The sequence below is a fragment of the Plecotus auritus genome (assembly GCF_963455305.1).
Source record: "Plecotus auritus genome assembly, chromosome: 15".
NCBI lineage: Eukaryota > Metazoa > Chordata > Mammalia > Chiroptera > Vespertilionidae > Plecotus > Plecotus auritus.
The window spans coordinates 15,476,855-15,489,801 of NC_137781.1; the positions used below are offsets into that span (position 1 = coordinate 15,476,855).

Here is a 12,947-nt window from a genome sequence, read left to right on the forward strand (position 1 = left end):
ATGAGCCCACCTGGTGTCGCTCAGTGGTTGAGCCTCGACCTAAAAACCAGGTCATGGGTCTTTTTATTTTATTCTTATTATTTTTAAATTATTTATTGTTTAAAGCATTACATATAGTTTTACATATAACTCCTTTTTCCCCCATTGAGCTCTGACCAGCCACCCCCACACTTCAGCATATGCCCTTACCCCCCATTGTGTCTGTGTGCATTGGTTATGCTTATATGAGTGCATGTAAGTCCTTTGGTTGAACACTTGCCTCCACTCCCTCCCTTAAATTCCCTCTAAAGTTTGACAGTGTGTTTGATGCTTCTGTGTCTCTGAATCTACATTTGTTCATCAATTAATGCTGTTCATTATATTCCACAAATGATGAGGTCATGTGATACTGGTTCTTTTCCTGCTCAGGGCACATAGATGGGTTGCAGGCTCAATTTCTAGTGTGTGGGTGGAGTCATGCATGAGGCAATCAATCAGCAATTCTCTCTCATCATTGATTTTTGTTATCTCTCCCTCATCCTTCCACTCTCTAAAAACAACAAAAAATTTTTAAGCAAAGTATACACATATATGCATAGGCCTTGGACTAAGACAATGTAGTGAGGGACTAGAAGCAGTGGGGCAGGGTAGGGGGATGGAAGGGTGGAAATTGGGAACATTATAATAGAGTCACCAATAAAAAGTAATAGTGTGTACAACGGTGGGGCTCAGTGTTTGGGCGTGTACCCATCAACCAACATATCGCTGGTTCGATTCCAGATCAAGGCACATGCCCAGGTTGGGGGCTCCATTCCAGTGGGGGGAATGCTGGAAGCAGCTGGTCAATGATCATCTCCCATCATTGATGTTTCTTCCTCTCCCTTTCTCTCTAAAAAGTCAATAAAGACATTTAGAAAATGAACAGTGTTAGGACTGATTTAACTCAACAACAACGAAGTGATTGTGGGCCATCACGTTTTCCTCCAAGTCTTGTAAACAGTCATGCCTTGTTCTGTCTTTACACAGGATGTACCAGGCATAGCTCTAGGGAACAGGAGCGTGCCTGGAGGTGGTCTGCCTCAGCTTGGCCTATAGTGTTTGAGTTCTTGACTTCACGCAGAAGATTTCACAACAGGAGTTCAGAGATTTTGAGGGAACATTTATTAAAGATGGGGATAATGAAAAACATCGAGGGCTTAGGATAGAACAAGGAACACCAGAGAGACTGGGTGGGGCTCCTTGGGCTCTCTAGAAACACTGCTGTGAGCTCACTGGAGAAGCAGAGAAAAGGAGGGCTTGAGCTCAGGTTCAGGGGGTTAGCCCGGGATGAGCTGTCACTGCTCACTGCTGCCTCGGTTGCAGGTCGTTCGGGATCTCTTAAAAGCTTAGGAGAGCCTGGCTGGTGTGATTCAATGGTTGAACATTGACCAATGAACCTGGAGGTCACAGTTGCATTCCCAAACAGGACATGGTCAGGTGGTGGGCTGGATCCCCATTATGAGGCATGCAGGAGGCAGCCTATCAGTGATTCTCTCTCATCATTGATGTTTCTATCCCTCACTTCTCCCTTCCTCTCAGAAATCAATAAAAATACACACTGAGTGGCCAGATGATGATGATCTCTGAATGCATAATAATCTGGCCACTCAGTGTATAGCCTATATAATAAAAGGCTAATATGCAAATTGTCCCCTCAAACAGGAGTTCGACCAGCAGGCATGCTGGCCAACCGCGCATGTCCCCGCGCCCTGGCCAGGCTGGCTGGACACCACCCATACATGAACCAGGCCTCCAATATATATATATATACACACACAGACACTGAGTGGCCAGATTATTATGCATTCAGAGATCATAATAATCTGGCCACTCAGTATATTTTTGAATGTATGTTCTAAATCAATTATACTTACATCAAAGTTTAAAAAATGATTAAAACTTGACATGTCCCAATTATTTTACTATTTTATTATGAAAGTTCTTGAGCATGTTTGTACCTATTTATTAATAAGTTGGAAATAAAATATAAGGTGTTACTGCAATATCTTATCATGTCCATGTTAACCTGGCTGGTCAGCGGCACCTTATTCACACACTCAAAAGAAAGAAGCCTCATGCCAATGAGTGGTGCTTGAGCTGAATTAACACAAACAGGTCAGATAAGGGTGCTCTGTACAGTGCTAATGCTGAGTGATTGTGCCCGCACATACATAGGGCATAAGAGGACTTACCATTGTAATACTGCTGTGTCCTTTCCTGTATGCATGGGCATGGCAAGTTGGCCTTGAACCTCCAGCGTACTCTGCACAGGGCCCCTACAGCAGACTATCTATCCTATATAATAAAGAGGGAATATGCAAATTGACTCTGCCACAAAGATGGTGGCGCCCACAGCGGAGGCAGGGGTTTCTGTATTAAAGATGGCTGCACCCACAGCAGAGGCCAAGTTCCCGTAATGAGTCTTAATGAGCAATCAGCAGGGACCTGAGGCTGTGCCCCCGCTACCCTCATGGGGCTTTCCAGGGGACCTGAGGCCATTCCCCTTGCCTGGCAGGGCTTGACAAGGTTGGGACCGGCCAGGTCTGGATCTAGCCCAAAGGGGGTGGGGGTGGTTGTGTCTGGGTCTCATGGGATTTTGAGGTGCATGTGGGTGGGCAGGGACTTGACTCTGGGTCCCATGGTGCGCCCCAGACTTTGACAGGAGGAAGATTTTCATATACATTTTACTAATTTTCTTTCATATCTGACATATCTATTATAGAGGAAAGGCAAATAGTAGTATTAAAATATTTCCTCTAATTAATCCCCTTTTAATGGGCACAAGTTTTGTGCACCAGGCCACTAATATATATATTCCTAAGGGACCAAACAACTGAATGACCTTTTGACCCTTTGCTATGATGTGCACTGACCACCAGTGGGGAGATGCTCAACACAGGAGCTGCCCCCTGGTGGTCAGTGCGTGCACACAGCAGGATCATCACTCAGCTGACTGACTGAGGAGCTCTAGATGCTGGGCTCACAGCTGGCGAGCCCAGCTGCAGCAGTGCCAGCCTCTCCCGCCTCCACAGCAGCATTCTACCTCGCAGCTGCAGATGCAGGCGCAGCGGGGCCGGGATGAGCAGGCGTGGTGCCCGGCCCGGGTACAGATTTATTTATAGTACCCGAAACCTGGAAATAAGCAATTTTATAGAAGATCAACAGATAAAGTTGTTATCCATAGAATACAATACTATTCAGCAATAAAACAAATTCGATATTCACATAAGCATTTGTATTGGATCTCAAAATATCTGTAGCATAAAGGAAACCAGTATTTGTTAAAAAGTACACACCTTATAGTGCCTATAAAATTATGAAATATATGAACTAATCTAATGTAAAGGATGAAAAATGAATGATTGCATGGAAGACTGGGAAAGTCAGAAAGAGAGATTATAAAAGGCCAGGTGGAAAATGCAGAGTGTAGGAAATGTAGGAGTACAGTTGTTGGTATGAAAAATAATACGTAAAAATATCAGAATAAACTCTGCTTTCACCCATTACCTCAGCTGGGTGGGTGTCATCCAGTGCACTGAAATATCCTGGTTCAATTCCAGGTCAGTACACAGTTCCTTCTGGGTCACCAGTAAGTGTAGTGCAGAAAGGAGCTTATGTATGTATCTCTCTCTCTCTCTCTCCCCTTTCCGCTTCTTTTCCAATAAATAAATAATTAAATAAGTAAATAAATATAATAAAGGCATTTTAAATAATATTTTTTAAAAGCAGAAGCAGTGCGGTTTGTGTAGTCACAACTGAAAGTCTACTTTTGCCACTCCTTGAATACAGTGACAGATAAGATTTCACCTGTGGTGGTTTCACAGCTTTATCTCTAGGTCAAGGCTGACAAAATAACACACATTAGAAAAGTGCGCTTTCTTGCATGTCAGTGCTCCTTTCCTGAGAGGAACAGCTTTGCCTCAATGTCAAAAAATAGTGGCAAGCAGGGAAGACTACTGCCATGGAATCAACAGGAATGGTTACCGGTTACAAAAGACACATCCTAGGACTGATTACAGGATTATCCTTCCTCCAGCATTGAGCTCTTACATTTTGAGAAATGACCTTGCGGAGAACACCTTATAGAAACCAGGGGAATCCTCAAAACAATTAAATTATTTTCTCTGCCAATGACTTCAGCTACAGGAAAAGTTTTGGAGGTGCTGAGAATGTCTGTAAACAAAGGACACAACCCATAGGCCCAGGAATATTTTTGGATTTATGTTCAAAGCAGACATTTTCAATCTAATTTACTTCAGTTTTTCCCATCGCTCTGAATATAGTGTTTCTGTCTCAATAGTAGTTTAACCTCAGAGTCTTAAAACAAGTGTCACAAGACAATGAAATTTCGTACTTCATGACACATGTCTCCTTTGCAGTCCGTGGGGAGGAGTTCCCCTAAACATTGCTGATACATATGTAACACATACTGTGAACAGAACATAATTCCTATTGTGAACAGAAGGACAGCAAAATCCTCCTCTTCTGGGTGACCACTGACCTCACCAATAACCAAGGTACTGGGGTGTAAATTAAAACTACAAAGTCATGCAGTCTTTCTTACAAGGCCTTGGGCAGCAATGCAAAATAAGCAGGTTGTGGACAAAGACTGATTTTCTGCCATCATTCTCTCCCTTCCGAAGCACTGAAGGTTTGACGTCCCCACAATATCTGTTCACATTTACATACTGACAGATCACAATAGTGCTTTCAAATCATGGCAGGCAGTGAATAGAACCAACACAATTAAAGGTACAACAGAAAAACCACCTTTACTGAAATATCATAAACCAGAGCCAGTGGAGTTCAGATTGGTGAACTAGAACATAAGCCAATCATCACAGCATAATGTGAGAACCACCTTAAGAGGGACTACTTCTTTGCTGTTGATGGGTAATCTGGACAAACCCTGAGTCAGGCCCATTCCCTAGTCAGAGAGGAAGGAATGAAGACACTGCCAAGAGTTCAGAGTATTTATGTATTTACTTATTTACAAATCTGTAACTTTATTTAAATTTCGCCAGTTGTTCCTTTATAAAAAAGAATTTCATGAGAGGCAATCATTGATCAGCTGCCTCCTGCATGCACCCCACTGGGGATCAAGCCTACAATCCCAGCATGTGCCCTTGACTGGAATCAAAACCAGGACCCTTCTGTCTGCAGACCAACACTTTATCCACTGTGCCAAATTTCCTAGGGTGTGTTCAGAGTATTGAGAATTTATTCAAGCACAAAAGAGCATGCAGGTTTGTAACTGATTCACACTGTACATGTGAGCCAGGTGGTAGAGGAGAAATCACTGCAGCCATAAACCTTCACAGTGACATCAATCACATAGTAGACCTGGGCAGGATAGCAATTGTAGGCAGCTCCTTAAAGCCTCACTTGTACCAGAAACTTGAGGAATCTAGCAGAGTATATTTCCTGATAAAAAGGGATCATATTGAGATAAAAGTGCATCACAGATTCTCCTTCAGTGTTGTTATTCTGGGTAAGAAAAAGGAAACATTACCTACACATTTAAGGCCTATCTCCACTGTGACGTCTCCGGTGTCTTATGAGGCTACAATTTTTGGTAAAAGATTTCCACAATCTGTACACTCAAGGCTTTTAACCAGTGTGAACTTACTGATATTTATTAACATTAGAGTTACTTCGGAAGGACTTCCCACATTCACTACACTTATAAAGCTTTTCTCCAGTGTGAATTCTCTGATGTTGAATGAGTTTAGAATTCTCACTCAAGGTCTTCCCAACTGTATATTCATATGGCTTTTATCCAGTGTGAACTCGCTGGTGTCTGTTGAAATAATACTTATATCTGAAGGACTTCTCACATTCACTACACTTATAAGGCTTTTCCGCAGTGTGAATTCTCTGATGTCGAATGAGTTTAGAACTCTGACTGAAGGACTTGCCACAATCTGTACACTCACATGGCTTTTCTCCAGTGTGAACTCGTTGGTGTTTCTTGACATTAGACTTACATCTGAAGGACTTCCCACATTCACTACATTTATAAGGCTTTTCAGCAGTGTGAATTCTCTGATGCTGAATGAGTTTATACCTCTGACTGAAGGACTTCCCACAATCTGTACACTCATATGGCTTTTCTCCAGTGTGAACTCGTTGGTGTTTATTGACATTAGACTTACATCTGAAGGACTTCCCACATTCACTACATTTATAAGGCTTTTCCACAGTGTGAATTCTCTGATGTTGAATGACTAAACAACTATAACTGAAAGACTTCCCACAATCTGTACACTCAAATGGCTTTTCTCCAGTGTGAACTCGTTGGTGTTTCTTGATATTAGACTTATATCTGAAGGACTTCCCACAATCTGTACACTCAAATGGCTTTTCTCGAGCGTGAACTTGCTGGTGTCTATTGACATCAGACTTACGTCTGAAGGCCTTCCCACATTCACTACACTTATAAGGCTTTTCTCCAGTGTGAATACTCTGATGTTGAATGAGTTTAGAACTCTCACGGAAGGACTTCCCACAATCTGTACACTCATATGGCTTTTCTCCAGTGTGAACTCGCTGGTGTCTATTGACATCAGACTTACTGCTGAAGGACTTCTCACAATTACTACACTTATAAGGCTTTTCTCCAGTGTGAATTCTCTGATGTTTAATAAGGGTAGAAATCGCACGGAAAAACTTTCCACAAACTGTACACTCAAATGGCTTTTCTCCAGTGTGAATTCTCTGATGTTGCATGAGTTTAGAACTGTTACTGAAGTACTTCTGACTACCTGTACACTCATATGGCTTTTCTCCAGTGTGAACTCGCTGGTGTCTATTGAAATAAGACTTATATCTGAAGGACTTCCCACATTCACTACATTTATAAGGCTTTTCCGCAGTGTGAATTCTCTGATGTTGAATGACTTCACAACTCTGACTGAAGGACTTCCCACAATCTGTACACTCAAATGGCTTTTCTCCAGTGTGAACTCGTTGGTGTTTCTTGACATTAGACTTATGTCTGAAGGACTTCCCACAATCTGTACATTCATATGGCTTTTCTCCAGTGTGAACTCGCTGGTGTTTATCCAAAGAAGACTTATATCTGAAGGACTTTCCACATTCACTACATTTATAAGGCATTTCTCCAGTGTGAATTCTCTGATGTTGAATGAGTTTATACCTCTCACTAAAGGACTTCCCACAATCTGTACACTCATATGGCTTTTCTCCAGTGTGAACTCGTTGGTGTTTCTTGACATTAGACTTAAATCTGAAGGACTTCCCACAATCTGTACACTCATATGGCTTTTCTCCAGTGTGAACTCGCTGGTGTTTATCCAAAGAAGACTTATATCTGAAGGACTTCCCACATTCACTACACTTATAAGGCTTTTCCGCAGTGAGGATTCTATGATGTTGAATGAGTTTAGAACTCTGACAGAAGGACTTCCCACAATCTGTACACTCATATGGTTTTTCTCCACTTTGAACTCTCTTATGTTGAATGAGGTTAAAGATGCTTCTGAAAACATTCCTACATTTGTCACAATCATAAATCAGTTCTCCAGAACAGACACCATGACATTCAAAAACTTTCTGTTTCTTGCTGGCAGCTTTTTCACATTCAGCCCATTGGTGATGACTTTTCCCACTGAGATATTCCTGTGAAACCTCACAGCCCCTGTGTGGCTCCTCAGTGTTCTGAGAGGCCGGTGCCTGGAGAAGCTCTGAGGGAGCTTGGACATCTTCCCTAACCTCCCTGTTGTTTGAAGGTACCTCTGATAAATAGAAGCTACACCTGGTAACAAATGAGGGTCTGTCCATAGTTTCTCTCCAGGAGGTCTCTTCACTGACATCCTTCTGTTGCTGGTAAGGGTTTGCACTGAAACAGAAGTCTCTCACACATGAGTCACTGAAGAAGCATTTGTGCTCAAAGTATTCTGCTTGTAACTCAGTCAGGTACAAAATATCTTTTAACACTGTGAAACACTGCTTACAGAAATGTGACTTCTGGATTGCTGGAGCTGTGTTAGAAGCCCTGACATGTGACTCTCCTTGTACAGATACACTCTGATCAGAACAGGCCTCCTCCTCATCCTTTTTATGCCAACCACCTGAAAACAGAAAAAAGGTGAGGAAATGATTGAGGACTGTGGGGACAGGAGGAATTTCCATTACAAAAGTGTGTTGCCAGTAATGACACCTGGGCTCCATGCAATTTTCAGAAAAGAAGAGATGTGATGGAAGCATTAATAAGAGGCTTCTGTGAAGTTCTGGGCCTCTGCAGATCCGAAAGGAAGGAAGACCACACCAGGAATATGACACAAAGATGGGAAGCACCACATGGAAGAGAGGTAAGACTTCCAGCCCTTCCTTAGCTTAACAGTGTTCAGCACGGCTTGTCTGCAGGTGACATAGAAAAACTGCAGAATTTTCCTTATCTCTTATTTGAAAAAAAATTCCATAAACGAGTAGCTGGTGTTTGAAACCTTCTTAAGCATGTAAGCGCACTTCATAACACATGTGTAAGTCAGTGTTAAAGAATACAGCAGAGGCAGCAATGCAGAGGAGCAGATGACGTAAAAATGCCATAAAGGTAAACATAGCCGAAAGCCAGGAACTCACAGGTGAAATGACATGTCAGAAGGAGTCAAGTAGGTAAAAGATAAGGTAGAAATGTGGTGTAGCGAGTGGCACCTCCATCTGAACACTGATGGAAAAGAGCTGGTTCCTGCTTTGAAAGAGGGTCTTACAGGAACAGTACATGGTTCATGCAAGTAAAGACCATAACCTGGCACAGATAGTCACCCAGGAATTTAGCTATAGGAAAGGGGTAGAAATGGAAGCCATGGATCTGAATATAGTCACCCTCCCAGGAAGAAACAGCAGGTGGGATCAATTAAGCTGTCTGTAAGACCCCTTACTCCCAGAAACTTCCTGCACTTGCTGAGACAAACGCTGTAAGAGAAGTTTGTGGAGTCTATTGCTCAGGGCTTTCCACAGTGCTCAGCACTGGCAGCCATAGTACATTTGAAAAGACAGTTAGGAATATTTGCAGAACCTATGGTCTGGCTGTGAGACAGAGAGTGCTATGCCTGGAGAATAAAGTAAGAGAGAACATCACCTCAGGACACTGAGATGTGAAGTTCTTACCTACGGATGCAACAAGTGCAAACACTTCCAGCATCACATCGCAGTACAGACTTCTCTGAGCCTCATCAAGGAGCACCCACTCCTCCTGAGAAAAGGCAATGACCACGTCCTCAAAGTGCATATCCTGTCAAAATGGGGACAGTACAGCCATGATCAGATCTCTTCTAATATTCCAATTCTGTCATGTTGTTAACTCACCACATCCATCTGCTCCCTCTACTCCCCACATCAGAGAAGATACCAGGCCTCGGTCCAATAAAATCCAATCTATCCTTATATTCCTACTGATGCTGTGTCTTCCACAACAATAAAGGGAGTTGAGCAAATAGAAGATACCTGTGCTCTGGGGCTCAATGTGAGTCACACTGCCCCTTCTCAATAACAGTGGGTGTCAGGACCTTAGGGTTATGAGAGCTGTTGGACATAAAGGGAGTGTGAGTGATTTGGCACTGGTCTTGTCAGGTAATATGCTTGTTTTCTCTGAATTTTCCCTCCAAGACTCCAAAAAACATGGCATCACACTTCACCATTCTGACTCCAAACGCAGATTGTTGAGGCCATTACATTTCAGTACATCATGTTTCATCACATAATTCTTTGAACCACACTCCTCCCATGCAGCTTCATTCCAAGAGGAACAACCTCACTGGCAATACGAAAATGCTGTGACAAGGACAGGTTGTTACCTAGTTAGCTTCTTCTTTCAAAATTCTAATTTATCACCTCTATAATGTATTTCCCTCTTATCGTCTCCCTTGCTCATGTCAGTGGAGGTTTTCAAGCACAGGTGACACTGATGTATGCTATCTCATTCCTATTGATCACTGGGGCAGCCCTCAACAAAAAATGGCAGTTGAATGTGTGTGTGTGTGTGTGTGTGTGTGTGTGTGTGTGTGTGTGTGTGTATAGTAAGCTCTTCATCTGGCATGCAGAACTACAACAACTTCTCTTTTCAGGAATTACCCTAAAATTCCCCATGTCATATCATCCAGTCCCCACCAGAAATGGACTCACCTTTCTTTCATTATTATGTTAATGTCAGGGCCCTGCAGCCATAAATTTACATACCCTCTCCAAGTGCATGACATTTTTTCCTACCACACCTGTCCCACACCTGCACTCCCATATCCTAAGCACCCATACTCAACTCATTGGCCTCATACTCACTATTGAGCAGGTATGACCCAGAGAATGCCTAGAAAATTTAAACTGGGTGATGTACTACCCATAATCTCATAGTTCACAACCAGAGAGGAAGTGTTGTGTCCTGCTCTGAAGGTTTCCATCCCTGATTGTTTTTTTCCCTCCCACCTCACCTAATGTGAACCACATCGGATCTCAGATATTCAGAGCCCACCACCACTGGTGCTGCACTTGATGTCTCTTCACCATTCTCAGCCTTTCGTCACTAAATCCCATCACTTGTGGCCTCTACCCCATGCCCAGTGAACTCAGAGATGACCACTCATGCCCCTAAGCAATTCCGCTAAACTGACTGCAACAACCCAGCCACAGCGATGGTAATAAAAAAACAAAAAACAAAAAACAAAAAAACAAAAAACAAAGAAAAACAAAACCTGGTAAGTGTTTAGAGAAGAAAATAAGCACCAACCACAGTCTCGTCTTGTTTGAAATACTCTTTGGCATCCAATTCTAAACACACACACACACACACACACACACACACACACACACACACAAACAAAGGTGATCTACAACTCCTATGTGGTCTATACATTTTCCACTACATTTAAGGAAGTCTTCCTATTGAACTCTCATCAGAATTCTAGACGCTCTTGAACTGCTCTCTGAAATACCCTAACAGGCCAGAAAATAAAAGTTTTTGTATCTCCTATGAACATAACACTTCCTACTATGAATTTCTCCGTCTAAGTTGATGGTGTTTCCATACATTCGGGTGCTAAATCCAAGTCTTAATTTCAATTGATACTATTACTTCTCTGTCTCTCTCAACCCCAACATTAGAAAATCCAGGTGGCCACACCTAAATCACCGATCTAGAATGCAACTGCTACTTCCATCTCCACAGCCACCATCGTGAGCCAGTTACCATCATCCTCAACCAATCTATCACAGCTGCTTCCTTCCTAGTCTTTCTGCCTCCTCCCTCACAGGCATATTGTTCATCATGCTGCAGCCACCAAGAGTCTAATGAGATCTGGTTCCGATCACGTGTCACCACTTCTGGAAATCTGCCATACTCCCATCACCTGCAGAACAGACTCTAAAATTGTCACAAAGCTCCTCTAGATCTGATTTTCTCCCATTTTTAATACGTCCCTCTTTTTATTTATTTTATTTTATTTTTGAAGACTTTTTTTTAATATTTTATTGATTTTTTACGGAAAGGAAGGGAGAGGGATAGAGAGTTAGAAACATCGATGAGAGCAACATCGATCAACTGCCTCCTGCACAGTCCCTACTGGGGATGTGCCCGCAACCAAGGTATATGCCCTTGACCGGAATCGAACCTGGGACCCTTCAGTCCACAGGCCAACGCTCTATCCACTGAGCCAACCCGGTAGGGCTACATCCCTATTTTTAAAAAGAGGATGCCTACAATTCTCTGAACAGGTTTTGTCTTTACTCCATGTGTTTACACATCCTGGGAGGACCTCCCACATCTCATTCCTCTAATTGCCAAAATGAGGGAGTACTTCATACAACTCTAGACCTGAACTTAGGATCTGGGCTTAGTGTTTGTTCGAGCTTCCCAGGCCCAAATGCTGGAAGAGTGGCAGGAGAGTCCCAGGACTCCACTATCTCAGAGGTCACAAGAGTGTGAGGCCCTGAAATAAGCTCCACAAACCAGTACCCCTAAGCGATGTTGCATTTGCAGGAATTTGTGGAAAGCAAAGGTCTGTTGAGAGCCTTGCAGACACTGCCAGGATCCATGGGCTCTGGCCACTCAGTACCTTTCCCTAGGCCCAGGGCCAGATGACCTGGAGATGACCACATTACATCAGGGCCTCAGTCCTAAAGGCACACTCTTGCCTAGTTTGCTATCTTTCAAAGGATTTCTCATTCCTGCCCCCTGCTGGTATCCTCTCCCTTCTAGGTTCTTCTTCCTCTGAGCAGTTGGGAAGTTAAGAACCCTACTTCAGATAACGTCCCTCATTTATTCTCCACCATCGATGGCCCTAGGTTCCTGAGAATGAAACTGAAACTTCTCACGCAATATTTCGCCTTGTTTGCTTTTTTGCCTTTGGATACAAAACAAGCCCAGGATTCCTGAATTCTTTCAGCTCAGCCGCACCAACCGAAACCTTACAAGGTGGCATTGCAGCCTGTCACCCTCTTTCATCCCTCACACCATCTATCACTCACATCACTGTTCTGGATGTTGTGACCTGGGCTTCAGGACCTGACAGGCACCCAAGGATGGAGGGTAAATGGAATGAGGAGGAATAGAACTCTGCAAGAAAAATGGAGTCAGGGAGGCACATAGGCCTCAATACTGGCTGTTGCTGCTCAACAAGCTTCAGACAAACCACTGCACAAGGGGGGCTCTGCCTCTGATGCCTCATCCTCTTGTGATCCAGCACTCGAGCCTATGAATATGTTAACACAACAAAGAGCTCAAAATGCCCACCTTGAGAAAGAAGCTGAAAGTAATACCCAGCCAATCACCACAGGTAAATACACCTGTCCTGGGCTTTCATTGGCTAAACACAGCCATCATTGGGCGCCTTGCCCTTTGGGTAACTTACGTTTTTTTGGCCCAGCAGGTGGCATTAGGATCCCAGTCACTGACTGATCATTGCAAACATTGGTAT

General features: G+C 43.2%; 1 protein-coding gene across 1 annotated transcript; it reads right to left on the reverse strand.

Annotated features, from left to right (window-relative positions):
• Positions 1-5,500: 5,500 nt before the first annotated feature.
• LOC308239016 (zinc finger protein 418-like) lies at positions 5,501-10,033 on the reverse strand (the record flags this gene model as incomplete). Its single annotated transcript, XM_080651571.1, has 4 exons — positions 9,151-10,033; positions 7,010-8,111; positions 6,594-6,826; positions 5,501-5,505 (listed from the first exon to the last, which is right to left on the reverse strand). Exons 1-4 carry the CDS (start codon positions 9,269-9,271, stop codon positions 5,501-5,503), a joined length of 1,461 nt encoding a protein of 486 aa, XP_080507697.1. The 5' UTR covers positions 9,272-10,033.
• Positions 10,034-12,947: the final 2,914 nt, after the last annotated feature.